The sequence below is a fragment of the Esox lucius genome, chromosome 25 (assembly GCF_011004845.1).
Source record: "Esox lucius isolate fEsoLuc1 chromosome 25, fEsoLuc1.pri, whole genome shotgun sequence".
Classification (NCBI taxonomy): domain Eukaryota; kingdom Metazoa; phylum Chordata; class Actinopteri; order Esociformes; family Esocidae; genus Esox; species Esox lucius.
Genome location: NC_047593.1, coordinates 6,661,889 through 6,689,127, shown reverse-complemented (window position 1 = coordinate 6,689,127; position 27,239 = coordinate 6,661,889). Strand labels below are relative to the sequence as shown.

General features: G+C 44.3%; 2 protein-coding genes across 2 annotated transcripts; one reads left to right on the top strand and one right to left on the bottom strand.

The window, feature by feature from the left end:
- Nucleotides 1-815: 815 nt before the first annotated feature.
- Nucleotides 816-26,558, top strand: LOC105030187 (ribosomal protein S6 kinase beta-2). The gene is made up of 17 exons (XM_029118301.2): nt 816-955; nt 1,546-1,600; nt 1,866-1,903; nt 2,190-2,304; nt 2,453-2,521; nt 2,865-3,012; nt 3,622-3,679; nt 3,851-3,951; nt 4,075-4,165; nt 4,596-4,686; nt 5,956-6,063; nt 6,298-6,360; nt 6,508-6,585; nt 7,444-7,551; nt 7,876-7,988; nt 8,114-8,282; nt 25,778-26,558. The coding sequence occupies exons 2-17, from the start codon at nt 1,547-1,549 to the stop codon at nt 25,799-25,801; spliced, it is 1,428 nt and encodes a 475-aa protein (XP_028974134.1). The 5' UTR covers nt 816-955; nt 1,546; the 3' UTR covers nt 25,802-26,558.
- Nucleotides 11,834-14,505, bottom strand: LOC105030186. Its single transcript, XM_010903896.4, has 2 exons — nt 14,130-14,505; nt 11,834-13,125 (listed from the first exon to the last, which is right to left on the bottom strand). The coding sequence occupies exon 2, from the start codon at nt 13,118-13,120 to the stop codon at nt 12,176-12,178; it is 945 nt and encodes a 314-aa protein (XP_010902198.1). The 5' UTR covers nt 13,121-13,125; nt 14,130-14,505; the 3' UTR covers nt 11,834-12,175.
- Nucleotides 26,559-27,239: the final 681 nt, after the last annotated feature.

The following is a 27,239-nucleotide window of genomic DNA, read 5'->3' as shown; positions in this document are numbered from 1 at the left end:
AACAGGTTTTAACAGGATTCCTAGTATATTTTATAGCACACGCATGGTGCTGAAAGCTACACCTACAGGTTACATTACATTTATCCACTCACATTATGCTGCCTTTGGAACTGACAGAGTCAGACTCAATGACAAAAAACAGAAGTTTTTACAACCTTTAAATAGTCTAGTACTTGTTTGAGTGTCTTTCTTAGGTTTGTTTCTTTTTTTATCAGTTTGAAAAGAGTAGAACTGCAATAGATGTAAGAATAACTGTCATAATTATAACATTATATACCATATCATTATAATGATAAAGACCCATCACAGACTATGTAAATGTAATAAAATAAATAATTACAAATAATAAATGACACCTTATTCCCTACAGTATATTGTATTGTATACTCAATCGGGTGCCCAATCGGGTGCAATACCTATAGGTTCACATTGCCGGGTAAAGATATTTATAATGTCCATACTCCCTAATCTCATCCCCAGTTTCCCTTCCCATTGTTACCACCAGCCAGTGGGTGAAGAGACCACAATGCTGCTGACCCATTAACAGGCTCTCTAGAGCTGGAAAGGCCTGTGCTTGTCATATGCCCCATCCCATGTTCACTTTTCGGTTTACTTTAATCTTAAATTATTTTATGTATACTATCTCTACTCCTGTATTTTTTATATTTCGTTGCATATTATTTGTTCTGTCTTGGTTATAATACAATTAAAATGCAGTCTCATGAATTAATGTATTTGTATGATACAAAAAGCAGCCAATTGCAACAGTTATTACTGCTGACGTAGCAAAAGAAGCCAAAGTTCAATCACACAGAACAGAACATCAACAAACCAGCAAGCCCCAGAGCGAGGTGGCAGGCACTGATAATCGTACCCTTATTTAGGGCTACAAGGTCTGAAAAGACAGCAAGGAAAGCGGAACTTAAACAGCCACCTTGGGTCACAACGAATGAAGGTATGAGCCGAGATGTAACGATAGACTAGCAAATGTTAGCTTAGCATCTACTGAAAGAGTTGTCGTCGTAACTGCTAGCAGCACAGCTGTTCGGGAAATATCTGTCAAATCAGCTGTCAAACCAACGTGGTCACGACCCATTATGACTGGCGTGTTAATCGATATTTACGTTTCAGATGGTCAGTAGACTTATGTAGTCAGGCAAAACAATACCGTTAACTCAAACTTAATTCTCTCTTGCGACATTCCAACATGTGAGTTTGAACTTTCACATGAGCAGGCTAGCAAGCATTAGCATTGCCTGTCTGTGGCCCTGAGTTAGGTATGTTCCCTGCTGCAAATTTTTCCCAGTATCCCGACTTGTTGAGGATACTCGGCTCACTGGATTCTAGGCAGCTTTTCGCCAAGGCTTGACAGCCAGGTGCCTAGTATTTGCACTGGTGTCATGCATTACAATACTGTACTGTAGCTAGCTACGTTTCTAAACGTGTATGTACAGTACGTAGCTATGATGTTATTTGCGTTTTTAAAGATCTCTCACACATGGAATGGATTCATCATCTTTGCAATAACTGTCACTACTTCCGCAGAATGGCTGGGATTTTCGAATTTGACCTGGAGTCGGAGGACCTTAGCGATGTTGAGGTTAGTCTTTTTTGCTTGATGATTTGTCAATAACATGTTATCAGTCATATCAGGGCTGTGCTGAAAAAACGCCCAGACAATTTCAGCTGCAGGAAATATAGAGCACAGTTTCGAGCCTACATAGTTGTGTATTCTCGAAACTGAAATTATTTTCTGCAACATTAATTTCTGGCATGCTATCAGCAATTCACCATTATCACTGCACTGGACAAGTCCTATACTCTTTACTCAAGGACCTCTTTCCTGTCCCTCTCGTGCTCTGCAGGATGACGACTGTGACTTCACCGTGGCGCAGACAGATCCGTAAGAGAACTGTTACTTCACCCGCCATTCACTAGCTATCTTTCACTGAATCAAGTTCAAGTTCTATTTCCTTTATTTATTTATTTTGTCATGTTAACAGGGTCTCAGATGTAGTGGCAGTGAGTGTTCAGAGAGAATCTAATGCCACGGTTCCAAACAATGCAGTCAAAGTAAAATGGATAATATGAACTCACCCTGAGTCAGGCGCTCAGTCTGGTCACCGCCATTTGTAACTCCTCTTCCCCCCCCCCCTCTATCGCTCTTATTTCATCCCTTTATCCCGTAGTGGCAAAACAGAAGAGATAGAGCTTACCAGTGCCGTTGTCAACAGAGACAGTGAGAGGATCGGACCAGACAGCTTTGAGCTGCTGAGTGTGCTGGGCAAGGGGGGCTACGGCAAGGTTTGTCTGTGGGTGTCTGTGGGTGTGCGTGCACGCAATCATAAGAATTTCTGTTTTACAACCTCTTTGATATACACCAAGCTCTTGATCAGTAATCCAACCGGTTTTGTCATTGCGAACTATTTACCCATTTTATTTCTCTTTGCAGGTTTTCCAGGTGCGAAAAGTGCAGGGTTCACAGACCGGGAAGATATTTGCCATGAAGGTTTTGAAGAAGGTACACGAGATTCATCAGTCATGTTCTTCAGTCCAAATACTTATTTCATTTAAACGTGGCGAAGTCACCAGGGAAGAGTTTTCCCCCAGTACTCAAGGGTCCTTCCCCTGCCTTTCACTCTATTTATCCCTCACCTCTGTTCCACCCCCACTTTCCGTCTCAGTTTTTATTTCAACTTAAAGCTGTTTTATTATTTGTTGGAAAATTAGAAATGTATAATGAATATATCATGTGAAGGAAAAGAAGAGTTAACCTGGCAAACACAAACATCTCTTAAGGATCAAGACATTTCAATTGTTGCTATAACCCGCCCTACCCCCCCCCCCTCCCCTCCGCCTGCCAGGCCAAGATAGTGTGTAACGCGAAGGACACGGCCCACACGCGTGCCGAGCGTGAGATCCTGGAGACAGTGCGTCACCCGTTCATCGTCGACCTGCTGTATGCCTTCCAGACCGGGGGGAAACTCTACCTCATCCTGGAGTGTCTCAGTGGTGAGGGGGGGGGGGGGGGAGAGATGAAGTGTGCGGAGGACACATTTTTTTTTACAATTACTAAGGGCTTCAGGAAGTACGGGAGAGGGCAGGAGGGAGGGGAGGGATTTGTGTTAGGATGACCTTGTCTGCGTCAGAATCCGGCCAATCTGAACAGACAGTCGTATCGCTCTCTCTCTTTAAAGGGCCAGTCCGCCTCTCTTTTGAGTGCCGCTCTGCATTTCAAACAACGACGACGCCTCAGCCCGCCTCTTTTTCGATAAATAGCTGAGGCATGAATCTGGAGTAATGCCCCCCCCCCCCCCCCTAAATTCCTACACTGATCTTTGGATGCAAGGGACTGTCAATCTACAACATAAACACAATAGTTTTGACCGTATTTTGAGGTGAAACAGTGGCTGTTTACATCTATAATATTTACCAACACTCAAGTTAAAAAGAAAGCATGTGTTTTGGCATCTGAGTGGGTATGGCAGAACCATGCCCAACGTGGCGTTTAGAATTCTTCAAGAACCAACAGGTTCTTGTACTGAATGTCTAAGTCCAAAAAAAGGATATAGTGACTGACTATTTACCCTTTTTAATCCTGTTGTTTTTCTGTCTTATCAGGTGGCGAGTTGTTCATGCAGCTTGAGAAGGAAGGAATCTTCATGGAGGACACTGCATGGTAGCTAAGAGATCCCTGTTTAGCTTCAGTTAATGTTGGTAGAAGACACACTGTAGACAGCTGAGAATGGATTTGTGCAAAACTCTTCCAGAGAAGTACAGACAAGACTTAAAGCTTCACAGTGTGTGTTCTGATGGTCGTTTTATCTTCTCCCCGTTTTCCCACGAACAGCTTTTATCTGGGCGAGATCGTGCTGGCTCTGGGGCACCTTCACTCAAATGGGATCATCTACCGAGACCTGAAACCGGAGAACATAATGCTGAACCACCAAGGTGTCTGCCTGTCTGTTACATAGATAGACAATTCCGCGTCAGACATCCAGTGAAATAATCATCCTTTATTTTATAATGAGCAGTGCATCTGAATAACAGATTTTATTTCCTTCCGTCTCCCAGGTCACATCAAGCTGACTGACTTTGGCCTATGTAAAGAGTCCATTCACGACGGGGCTGTCACACACACTTTCTGTGGGACCATAGAGTACATGTGAGTATGGTACCCCTGTGTGTGTGTGTGTGTGTGTGTTCTGGAGTTTTCCCATAGAGATAGAGAAAGCTACAGTATAAGGTTGCAACCGGTTTTGAGTCCTCTATCTAGCTCAATGTTCTCTACTAAGTCAACTCTGCAGTGCTGCACTGTCTCTGGGTGACACTAGGTGTCGCTGTAGTTCAGATAGACCTGAGTTCATGGGCTGTGTGGTTTAGTGTGACTTATTTCTGACTGTGATAGGGCACTTTTCTTTCAAGTTGTGTGTCGGGGTGCACACACTCTCGGAAAAGGATTGTGAACCGGACCAGTGTTTGTACAGTGCTTCTCCCGCTGAATGAAATGTCTCTACCGACACTCTTCATCCCCCTAACTCTTCTCTTGTTTCCTGTTCTCCTTTTTTGGCCCTCTCTCTGCCTCTCGTTCTCAGGGCTCCGGAGATTCTGACCCGTACGGGGCACAACCGGGCAGTGGACTGGTGGAGCCTGGGAGCCTTGATGTATGACATGATGACCGGCTCGGTGAGAGAGGGAGTGGGAGGATGGTTGTGCTGAGGTAGAGAGGGAGGCTGGGTGTGCTGAGGTAGAGAGGGAGGCTGGGTGTGCTGAGGTAGAGAGGGAGGCTGGTTGTGCTGAGGTAGAGAGGGAGGCTGGTTGTGCTGAGGTAGAGAGGGAGGCTGGTTGTGCTGGGGTAGAGAGGGAGGCTGGGGGTGCTGAGGTAGAGAGGGAGGCTGGGGGTGCTGAGGTAGAGAGGGAGGCTGGGGGTGCTGAGGTAGAGAGGGAGGCTGGGGGTGCTGAGGTAGAGAGGGAGGCTGGGGGTGCTGAGGTAGAGAGGGAGGCTGGGGGTGCTGAGGTAGAGAGGGAGGCTGGGGGTGCTGAGGTAGAGAGGGAGGCTGGTTGTGCTGAGGTAGAGAGGGAGGCTGGGGGTGCTGAGGTAGAGAGGGAGGCTGGGGGTGCTGAGGTAGAGAGGGAGGCTGGTTGTGCTGAGGTAGAGAGGGAGGCTGGTTGTGCTGAGGTAGAGAGGGAGGCTGGTTGTGCTGGGGTAGAGAGGGAGGCTGGGGGTGCTGAGGTAGAGAGGGAGGCTGGGGGTGCTGAGGTAGAGAGGGAGGCTGGGGGTGCTGAGGTAGAGAGGGAGGCTGGGGGTGCTGAGGTAGAGAGGGAGGCTGGGGGTGCTGAGGTAGAGAGGGAGGCTGGGGGTGCTGAGGTAGAGAGGGAGGCTGGGGGTGCTGGGGTAGAGAGGGAGGCTGGGGGTGCTGGGGTAGAGAGGGAGGCTGGGGGTGCTGGGGTAGAGAGGGAGGCTGGGGGTACTGGAGTAGAGAGGGAGGCTGGGGATGCTGGAGTAGAGAGGGAGGCTGGGGTAGAGAGGGAGGCTGGGGTAGAGAGGGAGGCTGGGGGTACTGGGGTAGAGAGGGAGGCTGGGGGTACTGGGGTAGAGAGGGAGGCTGGGGGTGCTGGGGTAGAGAGGGAGGCTGGGGGTGCTGGGGTAGAGAGGGAGGCTGGGGGTGCTGGGGGTGCTGAGGTAGAGAGGGAGGCTGGGGTAGAGAGGGAGGCTGGGGTAGAGAGGGAGGCTGGGGGTACTGGGGTAGAGAGGGAGGCTGGGGGTGCTGGGGTAGAGAGGGAGGCTGGGGTAGAGAGGGAGGCTGGGGTAGAGAGGGAGGCTGGGGTAGAGAGGGAGGCTGGGGGTTCTGTACGTTTGCGTACAGAAAGCTGCCGCTACAAACCAGTCCGATAGCATTTGACCGACTTAAACCTCCCCCCGTCTTCTTTTTTTTTTCTGTCGCTACCCGTCAGCCTCCGTTCACTGCTGAGAACAGGAAGAAGACCATCGATAAAATCTTGAAGTGTAAAATCAACCTGCCACCCTACCTCACGTTGGATGCCCGAGACATGATCAAAAAGGTAAAGCCTGCCCACACCTCCATATCCTGCCTTATGAATCATTGAGTCAGGGCTTCCTGATGACGCAGCGCTCAAGTGCACTCTTCTGTTACTGAGTTGACCACCGCAGGCTTGTTTGGAGCCTGAAAACACTGAGAAGTACAAATGAACAAATGTCCCATTAGAGCTCAAGAAGACTAAATAGTTTTCTATTTTTCGCCCTCCCCGTTTCTCTCTTTCTTTTTCGTTGTCTAGCTGCTGAAGAAGAACCCTTCCCAGAGGCTTGGCTCCAGTGCATCAGACTATAAAGACATACAGGTGATGCATGCGCGCAATTACTGCTTTTGGGGTCCGTTCCATTTTAATTAAAAACTGAAATCCCCACCTCTTGAACTCCTCTAAATAGAAGTGGAATTGACCCCAAGCCGGATTAGTTGTCTGATGTTTCTCCGCTGGTCTGTACAGAAACATCCCTTCTTCAGACACATTAACTGGGACGATCTGCTGAATAGGAGATGTGAGCCTCCCTACAAGCCGTGTCTGGTGAGAACACTGTTCGGTTGTCATGCCCTCAAGCCTGAACCTACATTCAGTAGGGAAAATGGCACCTCTGTGCTGGCTCTTTCCACTAATCAAGGAGTAATCACTTGTTAATTTGTTAATTTGACTCTTCTCTCTTTTGCCTCTCCCTCTCTAACACTCTCCTTTGGTCTCCCTCTGCCTCTCTCCCTTGGTCTCTCTCTGCCTCTCTCCCTTGGTCTCTCTCTGCCTCTCTCCCTTGGTCTCTCTCTGCCCCTCTCCCTTGGTCTCTCTCTGCCCCTCTCCCTTGGTCTCTCTCTGCCCCTCTCCCTTGGTCTCTCTCTGCCTCTCTCCCTTGGTCTCTCTCTGCCTCTCTCCCTTGGTCTCTCTCTGCCCCTCTCCCTTGGTCTCTCTCTGCCCCTCTCCCTTGGTCTCTCTCTGCCCCTCTCCCTTGGTCTCTCTCTGCCCCTCTCCCTTGGTCTCTCTCTGCCTCTCTCCCTTGGTCTCTCGCTGCCTCCCTTGGTCTCTCTCCCTTTCAACCTTGTTCTATCCCTCTATCATTTCTAACTCTTTGCAACCGTCCTTTCTCATCTTTCTCTTTCTCCTGCTTTTTGCTTTCTCTTTCTATTCTCTTTGTTTCTTCTGTCTTTGTCTCAATTTTTCCATTTTCTTGCTTTTCTCTCTTTCTTTGTTCTTTTTTTCTTCTCTCTCATTCTCTCTCTCTCTGTCTCTCTCTCCTCTCCCTGTCTCTCTGTCTCTGTGTGTGTCTCTCTGTCTCTGTGTGTCTCTCTCTCTCTCTCTCTCTGTCTCTCTCTCCTCTCCCTGTCTCTCTCTCTCTGTGTCTCTCTGTCTCTCTCTGTCTCTGTGTGTGTCTCTCTGTAGCAATCCGAAGAGGATGTAAGTCAGTTTGACACCAGGTTTACCAAGCAGCCTCCAGTGGACAGTCCCGATGACTCCTCAATCAGCCACCAGCATGAACACGCCTTCGCTGTGAGACCAACGCCACTCCAACCTCCTTTTCGCACCACTCTGTTTGCCTTTTGTTCGTTTTCTCCCTCGTTTTCCTCTGTCAGAATGTTACATCACAAGGACAATGTTAATTTGGTACCGTACATAAAACAAACCGAAACATGGAGGGGAATACCTGCTTTAGTCCACTTTGAAACTTTAATTTGCGCGTCGTCCTTTTGGACACAGCCCTGTTCTCGTCTTTCACTTGTTCCTGAAAAACGTTGCTAGGATGGTTAGTCGACCTGTTACGGAAACCTGTTGCTGTTAACTGTCGCTTCCTCTGGCTGTCTACTGTCGCATCAGGGTTTTACCTACGTGGCCCCCTCAGTGTTGGAGAGTCTGAAGGAGGGCTTCTCCTTTGAGCCGAGGACACGTCCTGCGCGCCGACACAACAGCAGTCCGCGGACACCAATCAGGTTAGACTTTAACCTGGTTGCGATGATTGGTGTACTGTATTTCGAAACTGTGTTTAGTTTTCCCCCCTCTCTGAATCTATGATGCTTGTTCTGTCACTGTTTCTCTATCCTCTCTCTCTCCGTAGTCCTCTGAAGTTTTCTCTCGCCGGGCCGTTCGCCAAGTCCGGAGGAGACAGCGAGTCGGACCTGCTCTCACAGGCACCGTTCGCGGCCGCAGTATTTCCCCCGGCCCTGCCCACCGACAACGGTGCCACGCAGCCAATCAGCACACCCGGACGGAACAAAAAGCAGAAGGTTCGCCGGAGATGAATGTTTTTGTTGTTGTTTTTTTTTTTTATCGGGTCCTCGTTTCTTTTTGCGGGTCCTTGTTCCTAAGCGGGCTAATTTGTGGTCGCGTCACATGCTCAAACACCAGCTGAGCTGTCGGGCACAGATGGCTAACCTCCTCATGATTTGGTTGGCTGCTATGTGGTTAGTTGCTCTGTGTGTTAACCCTATCCATGCATTGTGGGATCTGGCAGGCGACTGAAATGTAGTCTGGAACGCGCTCTTGTTTCCCTCTTCGTCTCTGCTTCGGTCCGTCCTTTGAGGTCAGGACGGGACTTCGTTGGCCTCCTGTAAGCAACAGATTTGACAGAATAAATATATATATATATATATATATTCTCACTAACTCGGCTGATTCAGCTCATAGTGTTAATGGTTTGTTTCGTACGCGGCTATGATGGAGCCCTTATAAAGCAAAATATCGACACTTATCTTTTCACCAGCACAGACAGCGGTCAGATCAAACTACTACGATATTTGACATTCAGAGCCACAGGGAGCGAACTGGACACAGTGACTGTCTGGTGAAGTTACAGGGACAATCTAATCTTGTGAGAATATGTTATAATATGCTAACTGTTTTAATTTCAGTACTTAAAAATTGTGAATGATGAATTAACTGGGCTTTTGCAGTGGGTTTTAGTGGCCTTGTTTGATTTGAGCTAGGCTGCATTCCCTACGGGTTGTTGCCCATGGTTTAGTAGAATCGGGTGGGTGATTGCTGGGCTGGTGGGAATCGCTATCAAACAGGGTGGAGTCCGCTTTTTTCTTTTGACCGCTCCGAACCTTTGTTGGATGTTTCAGATAGAAATACCGCAAATCGGGGAGATGTGATCTCTTGTTCTACACTTCGTTTGTTTCCGCGGAGCCTGTTTCTCCCTGAACGTTCCATAATGCTGCTCCCGCTACTCCGATCCTGCCCTCACTTGTCCCCAAATGGATTTGAGTGAGTGGTAAGGCTACGGGGCGAGTTGTCTGTTTGGGATCCAGCCACTGTCACTTCACATTGGTCTCGAAGAGGATACCTTTTTCTGCCAAAGCATTTGACCTTGTAATGTTAAACAACTTATTTCAGTTTCGTAGAGCCATGATGTCATCCCACAGGAATTTCAGTATTGAAGCCACACACTTGTGATGGCCTATAGAAAGCGGACATTTGGCAACAAATCTTGTAAAATATAGAACAGTATTTTTGGTTACAAAAAGACATTTATACATATGCTAGTGTGTTACGGCCACAAACTATTACTGACCTGTATTTGAAGAGTTGTAGATGTAAATTAGCCTTTTATTTTGAATATGCATCATATCATCGTCATATCACAGTATCACTGATTTGCATAGTTCTGTAGAACTACTGTATATGTTTTAGCAGACCTGGTTCAACCGTTGTTCTCTTTCAGCAGTTTTCCCTGAATGAGCTTGTCGAACACAGTGGGAGAAATGGAATAGTCCCAAAAGGGCTAGCTCTAGCCTTCCTGAAATCCAGACAGGCTGAGTGAAATTAGGAATATTTGAAAGGAAATGGATTACAGGGTTTTGCTCAATTCAGAATGACCCCTTAAATCGTAATGAATTACTGATTTAGAATTGAAGTAGGAATTAGGATACAGTATTGTAATTTGAAAGTTGAATTTAATTCAATTGTAGTGCCTCTTCTATTTTAAGTGTAATTTATACAATACACTTGATATCTTGTGAATAACCAATTGAACATTTTGTATTTGGGATGAACAGTTTATTTATTATAAAGAAAAACCAAACCTTTGAATATAAAGTTATAACATTTTATTTACAACTTATTTTTGGGTGATAATACATTTCCCAAAATGCATTAGTGTAACCCTCAATTTGGGCCTGATGCCTTCCAACATTGGACAACTACATGAAATGGTGGTTAAGGATCAATGGCTATTTAAGTATTAAGGTGAAAAGAGCATATGCAAAATATTATGTATTCTATTGTTTCTGGAAGTGTGACCTGTAATAACAAAGAAAACACCTTTTCTGTGTTTAGTTGAACTGCGATATATGCCATTTATTTTGTCACATTTAGAATATCCATCTTGTGGCTAATTAAAGTAGGATTTCAACTTGTTTTGAATAGCAGTCCATTCCCAAATTCAGAATTTAGCTCAATCCTGACGGACACTGTTTGAACCCAGGTCTGATTGCATATGGCACCCATTCGTGTTATTCAGCTGGAACCAAACATGGCTCGATCCTGTCTTCCTAATGTCAGAACTACTTTTGGAAAATACCAAACCTTTATCATTGACTGTCATATTTGGGAAAGGGAAATAATCATTCAATGAATGAATGAATGTATGTATCTATGTATATTTCATTTAAACAAAATTTTTCAGTGGATAGTGTCATGTTCTGGATGAAACTGGAATGGTTTTGGTTTTTTTCCCTCTAATTTCCTCTTTTATTTTCTCTAGCTAATGTGCAGGAAGATAAGTTTGCATAATCCTGAGCATTAAAGACACACGGACTCGGTATTAATGTGCTAACAATTGTGATTTAAGTCTGTGTCTGTATGTCTGGCCATTTGTCTGTTAAGGGAAGGGCACAAAATCCCATTGGTCTGAATCATTAGAAATGTGTAAATATTTACTGTGGCTCTCAGATGTTAACACCCCGTTGAGAGGTTTCCACATTTATGGTATTTCTCATTTGTGTTACAACAAGAAGTCAGCATTTATTTAATTAGGAGCCTTTGTCACAGATCTACTCCAAAAAAAGTAATGTCAAACTGAAGAAATAAGTTAATTCTTTAACACATCTTAATGAGCTGTGGTGCAGCCAGTTGTCTTCAGAAGTCACATAATTAACAAACTTTGTGCAATTAAGGATTTCAGGTTAAATACACCTGTCTCTCGGAGTTCCCACACATGGTTAGTACAATGCCAAACAAAAATGACATATTGAATATAAAGGGGCATTCAAAGTAAATCCTGAATAAGGTTCTTAAAAAGCACCAATCGGGTTGAATATTACCACATTTCCAAGGCATTGAATATATTTTTGCAGTAAAGACAATTATTATCAAATCTTAAAGACTTATCAAATCTTGGCTAGAGTTTGCCAGATGCGGATTCTATGGTCTGATGAGACTAAAGTAGAGCTTTCTGGCCTCAACGCTAAGCACTATGCCTGGGAACACCATCCCTACTGTGAAGTGTGGTGGCAGCATAAAGCTATGGGGATACTTCTCTGTGTGGTGGGCTGGACAGCTTGTGAAAATAGGGGTGAAATGGGTGCCGCAAAGGTACGAGCAATCCTGGAAGAAAACCTGCTGATATCTTAGAGACCTGGGAGATCTGCCAGCAGGACAATGAACCAAAACACAGCCAAAGCCACACTGAAGTGGCTTAAAAACAAAAATGTCAATGTCTTGGAGTGGCCCTGTCAAAGCTTAGACCTCAATTCAATTGAGAATATGTGGAAAGTTGAAAATTGCTGTTCACCATAGGTCCCAGTCTAGGTTGATGCGGCTTGAAACATTTTGCAAACGGGCAGCAATTGCTGCCTATAACTGGCTCTACCAGTTATTGACCAAAGGGGGATTTGTATTTAAATTACATCTTCTTACATTTTTCACTTTTGACATTGTGGCTGTTTCTTGATCAGTGGCAAAAAAAACCCTCAATAAATCAATTTTGATTCAATGTTGTAACCTAAAATGAACACATTCTTGTTTGCACACATCATGATCAGGAATCTGCATGGGGTACACATGTTCATTTATTGTATAACAACATAAAATGTAACTGCTATGGGACCCCCCCACACAAATAATACACAGGTGAATTCAATTCAAAGCCCAACCCCCTGTCTGCCTTCCTTGTTCCCTCTTAAAGTATTGTGATGTCACACATCTCTCCCTTGCTTTTCTCTTCACCGGAGGTGACTCCTGTTCGCTCCTGCTCCTCATCCGTTTCATCACTTTCCCCGCTCGTGTCATCCCGGCCCGCTGCACTCCCGCTGTTCCTCTTTGCCGCCGCCTCCTTTTTCGCCTCCTCCTCCAGGTTTTTGGCCCGCTCCCTGAGGTCGACCCCCTCCAAGCTGGAGTAGTCGTCAGAAGAATCGCCGTAGTCTTCGTCCTCGCAGTTCTTCCCACCTTTCGCTCCCCTGGCCCCAGCACCGCCATCATCCATCTTCCCCTCCTCCCTGTCTCCCCCCTCCTCTCCCTCTCCGTCCTCCTCATCCCGTGCTCTCTTCCAGGGCCAAAGGGATAGCTCTAGATGTTCCTCCAGGGTCCTCACCCAGCCTCTCAAACGCTCCCTGATGCCCAATAGTAGCCGAGTGGCGGAGCCCTCCCGGTCTGATTGGCGGGTGGCCCACTTGTAGATCAGCCCGAGTAGCAGGAGGAGAAGAATGATGACCCCTATGACTACTATAAAGGCGGACCCAACGTTAAACCCAACAGGTTTTGATGGACTGGTTAATATGGTTGTGTCCTTGGGTAGAGGGGAAGTGGTTGATGTGCGTGAGGCTGGGGGCTTTTTGGTTGTTTCAGGCTCCGTGCTGCTGGTTGTTGAAGGCTGAGATGGTTCATTTGTCGTGACAGATAAGGTCGTTGACATGACAGTAGAATTACCTTGCTTTCCTCCGACACTATTCTGACTTGTGAATTGGTCAGTGGGTTCGCTGGTGCCATCTGTAAGTGTACCACTCATGGTGGGGGTATATTGTGTGCCATTGGTGGAAGATTCGGTGGGGGAAGGCATGACGTCACAGAAAAAGTTCAGGAGGATCAGACTGAGCATGCTCAGAGCCAGGCTGATATTGGCCTTCATTGTTACTAAGAGAAAAAGATGATAAAATGTCAGTCTCGCACTGGTTATTAGTAGGAAATGTAACAAGCCAGAATGACTCACATGTAGGTGAGAATGACAACAAGGAATAAAAAAAGTAGGTTAAAAGCCATCAGTCACTACTGGTACACTGCACACAGCAAAGAGACTTAATAATGTTCTAATGTTAAGATTTATTACACGGTAAGGAAAACAGGCAGACATGCTAGCGCGTACAACACAGGAAGTAGGTATGGGCTCCAGAACCTGCAGTGACACACCGGTGCAAACAGGAAGTCAGACACTACAACGCCTGCAGAGCCACAATCTGCATTCTCCCTCATTTTGCAGACCAAGCAACCATTTGGCAACCAACGCAGCTGGCAGAATGAAGGGGGGGTTGGGGTGGAGGGTACGCAGTCTAACCCACATTCACAGCAATGTGGCAGAGTAAAACTTGGAAATGGAATGCACCAGATCACATTGAGCAACCAATGCGTGGCCCATTTGCATCCATTAATAAAGCGTCACTTTATGGAATAGATCATTGTTTCAGCGAACTATATGGTAGTGCTTCAGTTTTTTTAAATGTGTTGTATTCATCATAGCCTACAAGAAGCACCACTCAAATCAACATGAAACTGGATTTAGTATGCCCATACAGGATTCTGTTAAATGTGCTCAAACCCTACCACCCCCCATATAAAAAGACAAGAATGGCTAATTTCTCAATACAGAAGGTAACAGGAAACCAACACATGAATAGAAATGTTATATTGCGCCTGAAGAGGAAATGGTAATCAGAATCAAGTATGAAGAAATCAAGTATGATAAAATTGTATGGGGTGTAGGGTGGTGAAAGCGTTATAGAATGGGTAGTATAGAGATGAACAGCAGAGATAAGGGGAAAGGTGAAAAAAGAAACAACAAAGTCATAATGTAAGAAAGAATGTCAAATTGAGCGGGAATCATCTAACATCACTATTGTACACAATCAAAGCTTTCAACTCACCTGATCGATGCGATCGTTCAATTTGGACAAAAAAACTGAAAACAGAATAAATCCAAAAGATAGCAAAGAATGAATAACACAGGAAGAAAAGATTGAACAAACAAAGGGGGACCCAGCAGATGTGTACAAAAAGCTGTTAGAGAAAGAAAAAAAGACAGATCAAGGAGTAAGGTGGGTGGGTATCTGATGAGACAGTATGAAACTCTAGAGGAAGGAGTCAGATGAAGTTGAAGAGGATGTGGATGTTTATCAGCCAAAGTGAAAAGAAGATGGTGAAGATTAGTGGTGGAACTTACAGCAGATTATTGGTTTGATTAAAGTATGTGAGTATATTACCTATGACCTTGTAGAAGTAAGGCCATACAAATGTTAATGACAGTATAACAAATGCCCTTTTTGACATGAAAAAAAACTGTGAAGTCCCTTAAAAACATACTATAAACAGTTGACTAAAATATAATATTAAAATATTACATAAAATATGAAATTTGTACTAATCCATATCAATAAGACATAAGACAAATGGGTAGATTAACATACATATTCCGTACATATTATAAAATCATTGCCAGAATATCAAGGCCCCCTACTGACCTCTTTTGCACTTTGAATGGCCTAGAATTCATAATAAATGCTTTGATAGGATGTTACATCTTTAATATTTTCATGAATATTTTTTTAAACAGTTTCTTTCCATCTGTTACATAGAGACAAATAAGACATGCGATATAATTAGATACACTCACCTCATCAACCCACCTTTGAACGAAAACGAAATAGCTGCTCTCTGCATCTAGCCAAACTACTAATACTGTAATTGTTTACATCAACTGTAAATCTATTTATATTCTATATCTAACACTCATATTTCTTTTAGGAGTGTGGTGGACTGTGGTGTAGTTGGAATGTTAGTGAAGACCAACACACGCCACTAGGAAAATACATCAGGTAATTATGTTGATGGCCAGTCCTGGAGGGAGAACAGAAGCACTTTTGACCATTTTGGTTGGTTTTATGTCAGTTCCTCTTTAGTTGAGGTACGCCTTTTTTAGTTTTCTATTTTTATAAATTTCTTTTTTCTCACCATATGGACATACCCAGCATCTTGGGCTCGTTAACCAAGGAGTCAAGATGGAGCTTGCCCAGATCTTGAAGAGTTGTCATCTGCAGGGTACAGTAGGTCTCCTGGGTTTTAATATCCCGTCACAATCAATATTATTTTGTATCAGTTGAGAACCAATAGTCATTTTTAATAATTACCTGGTGAAAGGCATCTAATTGCAAAAGGACACATAGAACCACATTAATAATGTTAAACATAAACACAAATAAACATGTATACAATAAGCATAAAATTACAGTACACTAAATAAAACCAAGACATACGAAGGTAGATTTGACAAACAGAATAAGCAACACCTAAGGGGGAAACAATCCTAGCATGTTACTTACCAAGCTTTCTTCAGTTAGCTATTCAGGCAAAAGGAACAATGACATTTGCAGTATTTCAGTAGGACAGGAGTGTCCTTGTGTGGACAATACACATGCCCAAGTTCCAACTACTATGAACATGTTTAGTCCATTAGTTCAGTAAATGGCATCGTTCCAGTTTGCAGTGGAAGACGTCTGCTCACCATTATTCCAAATAAAGAAAGCACCAGGTGTATCCACATGTGTCTGTGTAGGAAATAACAGTCACAAATGAGTTAACATGAGTGATGTGATCACTAAGCTACAAAGAATGTGTAACTACTGTAGTTAATAGAAGCTTTCGGATTTGATTGACAGCTGAGCAATTTGCTAGTATATAGCTTCAACAAGCCATGCATGCAAAGATTTTGCTTTCTGTCCCTTGTGCTGAAGATACAATTCTATGTTGATAACTAGAATAAATGTGGAAATCAAAAGCCCGTCCAACACGTTTTTCCTAGCGCCTGCACTTACAGCCTACCGATTTTTCTGTTCTGCCCCATTATTAATATCACTCACTATAAAAGCCTCTGAATAGGGCCGGAACTGGCAATACGTTCAGACTTCAAAATTTTTTGTAACAGAATGTAAGCAGTAGATGGCGGTATTAATATGACATTCACCACCTTTTCCAACTGTCAAAATACGTTGGGCACTTATCCAAATGTGCAGTTTAACAGTGCAAATTAAAGAATTTCTGCCAACAAAAATGGTAGTAGAAGAATTTATAATCCCAGAAAATGCATTTTTATTTCCTTTCTATACTGGTCCGCCATTGAGAATCCAACCTAGAACTCTGGCTTAGCAAGCACCATGCTCTACCAACAGAACAGCAGCTCTCAAACACACAATAAAAGTGCCTTGAACTGACTTATCACCATGTGGGATATTGGTTAAATACACACACACAGCGGAGGGGGCGGGTATTCTGCTTACAGAACTGTCAATCTGGGTGAACCACAGCTAAATGTAACCGCGCGAGTCTCCGTAACCAGGGCAACAATGATGTTGAGTGACCCAACAACTCCCCTGTCATTCTGAACAAAACTCAATCTGGATATAAATGGTACTACTCACCCCTGACCAGCTGCAGCTAAGTAGCACTGTGTCTTCTCATTGGAGTTGTTGGCGATTTTAGAAGCTCAGCTTCAGAGACAACTTAGTGTAGAAAAGGACCAAACAGTGTCTTTGCCACCAGGCAGAAATGCTAGTAGTATTAAAGACGCCACACTCCTTGCTGCTGGACATCATTCTCATGGTTACTGGAAATGCTGTCGGCCTGCTTAAGTTGGGTTGCTCTTAGAGCCGACAGTATCTTTCAACCGATTCTCTGCATTAGTTAATGAGTGTGAATCAGAGCCTGAGTCTCTTATGGGGTGTCAGCCGCAGAAACATCTTACCAGTAATCCTGAAAAACTGAAAACCCTAATCATCGGCAACTCCATCATACCTAAAATTGAGCTGAAGAATCCACCAGCGATCATGCCAAGTATAGAGAGTTTGTAGATATTGTTATCCACGTTGCATTGGCATGATGATGAAGAGTCAGAAGTTACTTCAATGTGTAACTGGCTAGCAAGCTGCATCTCTGGTCCCTCCCAGCTAAGGCTGGTGATGAGATATATAGCAGACTCACACAACTCAATGGAGTTTGTAGATAACTTTCTCTCTTTCAGGGCCTGACCTACAAAAAGCTGCTGAAGAGCTACTTCATCCTAGCTGGATTGGTACTGTTCTTTTATCCAGGAAGATAGGGTACAGTTTAGGCAGCAGGCTGTTAGCCAGCAAAAAAACTAAAAGGTTGGGCTTCACCATAGTATCACCACCCACATCCAAAAGGGACTACTCAAAGTTAGATCCCTAGCTTTAATTAACAAAGTCAATTAACAAATCACTGATCACAATCTGGATGTGATTGGCCTGTGTGAAACCTGCCTTAAGGTTGCCGAATTCACCGTCCTAAAAGTGGCCTCTCCTCCTGGTTGCACCCTGCAAAGAATTATTCAGTAGTAACAGAGAAAAGAAAACTTGAATTTAGCTAAAGTAAATCTGCTAATAGGTTGAGAAGATGTTGCTCATAAGGGACTGTTTTTTGTTTGTTGGAGGGCGGGGTATGCATGCACCTCCCCTGCTAACACATTTCCACTTGACCTCTTCCAGTAACTAAACAGAGGTTGCAAACTACTGTAGTCGGCTAGCTGCAGTAGATGGATAATAGATCACTGTTGTGTAGGATTGTTAGCTACCTTGTTGAAGCTAAATATAGCTTGGATATTCTTACATGCAAGTGCAATGATACCCAAACATGCTACACATACAGTTGCCAGATCTGCCTTTGGAGGTTAAGGAGCTGAATAAGAAAGAGACACCTGGTTTGTAAAGGTGTGTGGCTGTTGTAGTAGCTGGTGGTTGGTTGATGGCATGTGAATAAGAGGAGTACGGGTGGAATTTGAGAGAATTAGATGTAGAAAAATGAATGATTCTTTATCCGCTATAATGAATTGTTGTTTCACAGGGATGATTGCAAGTCAGTAGAAACCAATGAATCCAAACACCAAGCCTATATCAGCAGCCCTTGGGACCGGCAAGACTTAACACCTACTACAACAAATTGTTTGCGATGTGCTCTATGCATTCTTACACTGCAATAAAACTGTAATATCTGCAATCATCACAAATCACTTTGAAGACTGCCTTACATCTTCTTCAGTAAGCACATTTTAAGAGGGGATACTTTAATTTTACAAATGGGGTTTTGAAAAGGAGACAAGGAGAGTAGACACAAGGAGTATGTAATTCTGATCTTATGTTTTCACAAATTATGTTTAGAGAGCTCTTGCTCTGTTGGTAGAGAATGGTGCTTGCTAAGCCAGAGTTCTGGGTTGGATTCCCATGGTGGACCAGTATGGAAAGGAAATGCATGTTCTGGTAGATTATAAATGCTTCTTCAACCATTTTTGTTGGCAGAAATTCTTTAATTTGCACTGTTGAACTGCACATTTGGGTAAGTACCTAATGTATTTTGACAGTTGGAAAGGTGGTAAATGAACTGTCATATTAATACTGCCATCTACTGCTGACATACTGAAAGTTCTGTTACAAAAAGGTTTGAAGCCCCCTTAAAAGCCCCCTATTCAGAGGCTTTTTAGTCGTTGATATTTATGATGAGGTAGAATAGAAAAACAACAGGTTCCGACCCTCGTAGGGTAAGATTTGAATACCCCTGATATACAAACTGAAACCTCAGAAAAAATCTACATCTTATGTTAATGATTCCCAGAGCACCCTGTATTTCAGAAAAATTGCAGACGTTTCACCCCTTGACAGGGACCTGCTTGTTGCATTCATCCATTTTTGCATATATGAACAAATACGAACACATATTGTATATAAATATATATATTGTATATAACATTTGCAGCTATAACAGCTGCCATTCTACTGGGATTTTGTAGTGTCTGGGTGGGAATTTGTGCCTATTCAGACAGAAGAGCATTTGGTCAGGCACTGATGTTGGTATGGTAAGTGATGGGTCACCGAGTTCACAGTGTTCACTGGGTCACAGAAAACTAGACATTTAAAAAAAAAAAATTATGCATGTATAAGAATTCCATATAATTTATAGGGTAAATTGTAAATATAATTTATTTTACATACCCACTTTTGCATTTTTGATATAACAATGAAATAAAGCTAACCAACATTAAAGTTCCTACAATAAATCCTACAATTATAATGATACTGCTGGTTGAAGGAGGAGGCCCTATAATAACAATAATACATTTTGCATTATCAGACACGGACCAAATATGCTCCAAATGTTCAGAAATAAAACAGAGGATATAGAGTTAAAATAAATTGTACCAGGCAAATGTGGACATAGCTCTGTTGAGTTAATTCTGATTGTCTGGTTACTGACTGGGTTGTCAGCCACACACCTGTAGATAACATAACCCTCTTCTTTAACCACTAGAGGTAAATACAAGGTAATGCTGGTATCCGGGTTGCTGGTCTGGTTGAGTTTGTTCTCTCTGTTGTACCAGGAAAGAGTTAGCTCTTTCCCATTCTCCACAGAACACTCAACAGGACAGGTCATTCTGCCTATTGGTGGACTCTGATTGGAGTAGATTTGTAATATAGACACTCGCCCTGTGAGACAAGGATTGATGAAACAGAATAAATGAAAAAGCAAGCTCACAGTAGACGATGACCCGGAATATCATACTTAAATGAATGTGACCCTTCCAATATATTTACAACTGATAGATGCTAGACTCTTTAACCGTTGAGTTTTAAACGTTTTTCTGGAATAATATTAGACAGCTTCTCTATAGTGCTTTCTTATAATGTATTTCAGAAGGTAATCTCTCTCCCACTATGAAACAAGGCCTTATAACACTTATACCAAAACCCAACAAGGATAAACTGTCTTTGGACAATTGGAGACCAATAACATTATTATGCTATGATTCCAAACTATTGGCACATGTTTATGCAAACCGATTAAATGAGGGTTTAACAGAAATCGTTGATGAATGCCAATCAGCATTTGTAAAGGGTAGGAATATTCATAATCATATCAGATTGATATTTGATATGCTTGATTATCGGGATTTAATTGATACAGATGGTTTTGTGTTATTTCTAGATTTTTAAAAGGCATGTGATACTGTTGAACATTCCTTTTTACTGGTATCTCTGAACCCTGGAATGACCCCTAAGTTTAAGGTGCTACGTGGCATAAAGCAAGGTTGCCTAATATCTCCCAAATTATTTATTTTGGCCACCCAACTATTAGCAATGCTCATTTGCAATAATCCAGAGATTCAAGGCATCAGCATTTTTGATAAGGAATTTAAAATTTGTCAGTTTGCAGATGATACATACATTTTTTTTAAAGATAAATTGATGGTAGACAAAACCCTAGATACAATTTCTTTTTTTCCCTAAAGCATCAGGACTCAGGACTGATGGCTAAGAATGTGATTAAAAGAGAGGACATAAATATTGCTTACCGGAAGGTAGAAATGAAAAAAATCTCTCAGTCACTGGTTAACCAGAGACCTTACTAATTTTGGTAGAAATATTCTATCAAAAGCTGAAGGTATTTCAAAAGCCATTTAACCATGCCACTCTATGCATGTTTCCTCCAATAATATTAAAAAAGACAACTCCATTATTTTCCAATTTCTATGTAACACAGCTAGTTAAAGATTAGGATAAAGGTGGTGTCAAGGCACTAGACTTTGAATCAATGGTTGGTACAAGATTAAGTGGTTAAAAGCCTTTGGGACTCAAACAAATTGTGGTTTCATATACTGAGGTCCTTGTTTGAAAGAATAGGTGGGCTTGAGTTTCTTTTAAAATGTGACTTTGAGGCACATAAGATCCCCATTAAGCAGTCAAATTTTCTTCAAAAGCAGTCAAATTTTCTTCAATATTGGAAGATGATTCATTCATTCATCTTCTTCCGCTTATCCAGGGCCGGGTCGCGAGGGCAGCAATCTAAGAAGAGATGCCCAGACTTCCCTCTCCCAGACACTTCCTCTAGCTCTTCCGGGGGGACACCGAGGCGTTCCCAGGCCAGCCGGGAGACATAGTGCCTCCAGCGTGTCCTAGGTCTTCCCCGGGGTCTCCTCCCGGTGGGACGGGCCCGGAACACCTTCCCGGGAAGGCGTTCAGGAGGCATCCGGAACAGATGCCAAAGCCACCTCAGCTGACCCCTCTCAATGTGGAGGAGCAGCGGCTCTACTCTGAGCTCCTCCCGGGTGACCGAGCTTCTCACCCTCTCTAAGGGATCGCCCAGCCACCCTGCGGAGAAAGCTCATTTCGGCCACCTGTATCCAGGATCTTGTCCTTTTGGTCATGACCCAAAGCTCATGACCATAGGTGAGAGTAGGAACGTAGATTGACTGGTAAATCGAGAGCTTCGCCTTGCGGCTCAGCTCTTTCTTCACCACGACAGACAGATACATTGACTGCATTACTGCAGAAGCTGCACCAATCCGTCTGTCAATCTCTCATTCCATCCTTCCCTCACTCATGAACAAGACCCCTAGATACTTAAACTCCTCCACTTGAGGCAAGAACTCTCCACCAACCTGATGTGGGCAAGCCACCCTTTTCCGACTGAGGACCATGGCCTCGGATTTGGAAGTACTGATTTCCATCCCGACTGCTTCACACTCTGCTGCAAACCGTCCCAGTGCATGCTGAAGGTCCTGGTTTGAAGGGGCCAACAAGACAACATCATCCGCAACGAGATCGTGTGGTCCCCAAACCTGACACCCTCCGGCCCCTGGCTGCGCCTAGAAATTCTGTCCAGAAATTACGAACAGAACCGGCGACAAAGGGCAGCCCTGCTGGAGTCCAACATGCACTGGGAACAAGTCTGACTTACTGCTGGCAATGCGAACCAAGCTCCTGCTTCAGGCGTACAGGGACCTGACAGCCCTTAGCAAAGGACCCAGGACCCCATATTCCCGAAGCACCCTCCACAGGATGCCACGAGGGACACAGTCGAATGCCTTCTCCAAATCCACAAAACACATGTGGATTGGTTGGGCAAACTCCCATGAACCCTCCATCACCCTGTAGAGGGTATAGAGCTGGTCCAGTGTTCCACGGCCCGGACGAAAACCACACTGTTCCTCCTGAATCCGAGGTTCTACTAGCGGCCGTATTCTCCTCTCCAGTACCATGGCATAGACTTTACCGGGGAGGCTGAGAAGTGTGATCCCCTTGTAGTTGGAACACACCCTCCAGTCCCCCTTCTTAAAAAGAGGGACCACCACCCCGGTCTGCCATCCCAGAGGCACTGTCCCCGACCGCCACGCGATGTTGCACAGGCGTGTCAACCAAGACAGCCCCAGAACATCCAGAGACTTGAGGTACTCAGGGCAGATCTCATCCACCCCCGGTGCATTGCAACCAAGGAGTTTCTTGACTACCTCAGTGACTTCAGCCCGGGTGATGGACGAGTCCACCTCTGAGCCCTCAGCCACTGCTTCCTCAATGGAAGACGTGTCGGCGGGACTGAGGAGATCCTTGAAGTACTCCTTCCACCGCCCGATGACATCCCCAGTTGAGGTCAACAGCTGCCCACCTCCACTGTAAACAGCGTTGGTAGGGCACTGTTTCCCTCTCCTGAGGCGCCGGAGGGTTTGCCAGAATCTCTTCGAGGCCAGCCGATAGTCCTCCATGGCCTCACCGAACTCCTCCCAGGCCTGAGTTTTGCCTCCACATCCACCCGGGCTGCAGTCCGCTTGGCCTGCCAGTACCCATCAGCTGCCTCAGGAGTCCCACAAGCCAACCAGGCCTGATAGGACTCCTTCTTCAGCTTGACGGCATCCCTTACTTCCGGTGTCCACCACCGGGTTCGGGGATTGTCGCCTCGACAGGCACCGGAGACCTTACGGCCACAGCTCCGAGCGTCCGCTTCCAAAATGGAGGTGGAGAACATGGTCCACTCGGACTCAATATCTCCAGCCTCCCTCGGGATCCAGTCGAAGCTCTGCCAGGTGGGAGTTAAAGATCTCTCTGACAGGAGACTCGGCCAGACGTTCCCAGCAGACCCTTACAGTACGCTTGGGCCTGTCGAATCTGTCCAGCTTCCTCCCCCGCCATCGGATCCAACTCACCACCAGGTGGTGATCAGTTGACAGCTTCGCCCCTCTCTTTACCCGAGTGTCTAAGACATATGGGCACAGGTCAGATGAAACGACAACAAAGTCAATCATCGACCTACGGCCTTGGGTGTCCTGGTGCCACGTGCACTGATGGACACCCTTATGCTTGAACATGGTGTTCGTTATGGACAAACTGTGACTAGCACAGAAGTCCAATAACTGAACACCACTCAGGTTCAGATCAGGGGGGCCGTTCCTCCCAATCACGCCCCTCCAGGTGTCATTGTCGTTGCCCACGTGGGCGTTGAAGTCCCCCAGTAGAACAATAGAGTCCCCAGTCGGAGCACTTTCCAGTACCCCTCCCAGAGACTCCAAGAAGGTCGGGTACTCTGCACTGCCGTTCGGCCCGTAGGCACAAACGACAGTGAGAGACCTATCCCCGACCCGTAGGCGCAGGGAAACGACCCTCTCGTTCACCGGGGTAAACTCCAACACATGGTGGCAGAGCTGGGGGGCTATAAGCAAACCCACACCAGCCCGCCGCCTCTCACCATGGGCAACTCCAGAGTGGTGAAGAGTCCATCCTCTCTCAAGGAGTGTGGTTCCAGAGCCCAAGCTGTGCGTAGAGGTGATCCCGACTATCTCTAGTCGGAACCTCTCAACCTCACGCACGATCTCAGGCTCCTTCCCCGCCAGCGAGGTGACGTTCCTAGGACTAGTTTCCATGTCCAGGGATCGGGTTGTCGAGGCCCCCGCCTTCGACTGCCGCCCGATCCTCTACGCACCGACCCCTATTGGTCCCTCCTGGAGGTGGTGAGCCCACGGGAAGGCGGCCCCACGTCGCTCCTTCGGGCTGAGCCTGGCAGGACCCAGTGGGGAATGGCCCGGCCACCAGGCGCTCGCATACGAGGCCCAACCCCGGGCCTAGCTCCAGGGTGGGGCCCCGGCTGCGCCATACCGAGAGACGTCCCGGTCCTCAAAATGTTTATCATCACTCAAGGGTTTTTGAACCGCTCTTGGTCTGACCCGTCGCCCAGGACCTGTTTGCCTTGGGAGATCCTACCAGGGGCATATAGCCCCAGACAACATAGCTCCTAGGGTCACTCAGGTACTCAAACCCTCCACCAAGGTGGCAGTTCATGGAGGAGATTGGAAGATGATATTTACCCATAATTCTTCTCCCCATGGATCAACTTTGTGGAACCATAGAGTGATTACAATTAATAAAAAGTCCCATTTTAAAAGGGATTGGTATGAGAAAGACGTTTTGTTTGTTAGCGATCTGTTGGACTACAATGGTGACCTTTTGGACGGTAAAGCCTTCATAGATAGATTTAGTTTGAATTGCACTCGTAAAGAGTTCAGTAAGATATGTAAAGCGATCCCTCTTTTGTTGATTCAGTTAATCCAAAATACCTTATTGTACTCTAATGTTGAATCTGTTTTGCCAAATCTAGAAAATAATGGTTTCAATTTAACAGATCCTAAGGGTAATAACACATTTGTGCAGCTTTGAAGTCAAGAGTGTTTCATGTTTACAATAGAGGGCTCTATACTCAAGTTATTGCTGAGCAACCTTTGTCTAAATTCATGAAGTGGCCTATTTCCCTTAAGGTCAAAGAAACTCATTTCAAAATAATCCATAAGGTTTACCCAGTTGCGCAATTTCTTAAAGAAAGGTTTAAATTTGATGTAGAACCTCGTTGCCTTCTGCAACATGGCAGACGAAACAGTAGAGCACTTGTGTCCAAAGGATTTTGGTCAGATATGATTAATTGGTTATCATTTAAGATTAATGGCATCCCGACTTTTGACATCTCTCATATCTTACTTTATATGGACAATCTAAACTCATCTGTTTCTGTTTCTATGGTTGCTAGCTTTACAGTTTCAAAGAGCTACGTTCGGGTCTTATCTTTGCAGATGCCAGAAAACTGATAAAGGTTTGTACGTATAAAAACGATTTGTAAACAAATGAATGGCAACGTGAAGTAAATTTTACGTGCGGAAAGTCATAACTGGGGGTTTGGCAACCACACAGGTAAGCTACATTAGAGGTTGGGAAATAAGTTGACCAATAAAAAATAAGAAAAGAGTAATGAACCAATAGCGTTAGAACAAGAAGTTGGGCAATAGTGTTGAAAGGAAAAGTAGTTAACCGATAGAGAGATAAAAGAAAAGTAGTCTGCCAATACTGTTGAAAGTGAAAGTACCAATAGTGTAAGAAAAGTAGCCACCACTTTGTCTCTATTTCACCAGGTGACCTGTTTTAGAGAGGGGTAGTCTTTAAAATGTTGCATTTTACACTTTGTGACTTAATTCAGGAAGAGAAAGGCAACAAGGAAGTGAAACAAGGCATTTCCAGCCAGCAGGAGAGTGAGGGTAGTGAGGTTCTGGTTGCTCAGAAGAAAGGCAAAAAGAGTCTGAAGAAAAGGTGAGAAATTAATGATGGAGGGAAATATCTAGTGACATACATGTTGTTGTTCACAATCTAAGATTATATGACACCCTTGCAGTGATTCATGTCAGTCTTTTTTACTCTCACTACAGGTTTCTTCAGTGGCTGCAGTGTAAACTGAGACGCAAGTTTGCTTGATGACCACCGAAAGACTAACATCCAGAAAATCTCCCTACCAACCTTAGCCTGACTGACTCCTCTAGACTGTTATCAACATACCTACAAACACAAACCAATACTCACACAACTAATAACTACACATTTACTTACCTCCCCAACCTCCAACTAACCTTCGGTCTACCTATCCACCCACCCATTGGAACATACAATCACCCACCAGGTCTAATTAGATTTAATCAAATTGATATTGGCCCGGGTGTCATCTGATAATGCAGTTGACATACCAAGCAGCCTAGCAAAGTTCTATATGAAGCCAAAAACAGTGAGGGGGCCAAAGACTTTTGTGCTTCCTTTTCAAGCCATAAGAACAGTGTGGGATCATTTCATGCCTTGTACTCCAGTAGCTCTTTAAAGTTCCCTGTATCTTCCTCATGGCCTCTGAACGCATTTCCCTGCATTGCCAAATATTGTAAACCACCATGTATCTTCAAAAGGTTTTCTCTGGCCTCTTCTTACAGATTCTTCTGTGCATTAGATAATGTGGTTGTGATTGGTTGAGCTTCGTGTATGGATGTGGTCTCTGCATGTTTATGGCTCTGGCTATTTTTGTGATTTTTATACATGACAATAAGCCTTCATCCAATTCTTGAGTCCTAAACTCATGTATACAGGGTCAGAAATTGTTAGTAATTTGTATCTTCTTGTCTCTGAATGCGCTTCATCAATAAAACCACAGAACTGCCATGCACCTTGGACAGTATTGCAACCATAGATTTTCTGTAAACACATTTTCCTGAAAAAAGTGACCTGAAGGCCAGGACTTGAGGTGGAATTGTCTTGACGTGTCGAGAACATTCAGGTGGACGAACAAGACTATATTAAATTGAACAAGAGCATGCCATTGTTGACATGGTGTTCCAAAACAACACCCTCCGCCTCAAAGAAATTCAGCAAAGAATAATACAGCACAATCCACTATTCCACAATATTCACCAATGCAGTAATTGTACATCCATACATTCCACTTGTACATACATATACTTAATAGTTTTTCTGCACTCATCTATTTGCACTTCTGGTTAGATGCAAACTGCATTTTGTTGTACTGTACTTGTTCTGTTCAATGACAATAAAGTAGAATCTAATCTAATAGCTGTTAAAAAAAGTATTTATGGTTCAAAATAGTGTTTACCTATCAAAAGCTTCGAAGTATGTATTTTTTAAGGTTCAAGTGATACTGTTGGTGAGGGTAATTAGCATAAATGAGCATACACGACATAGTTAAAGTTCATAAGTGATACCAACGGCAGGTCTCGTGTTTGTAATTCAAAGAGTTCAAAATATACACCCTAATAGTTAATTAACGCTAATTATGTTACTTAGCATATGTAAAATTTGCAGTGAGGAAACCTTAAACATGTGAAACATTTGGTT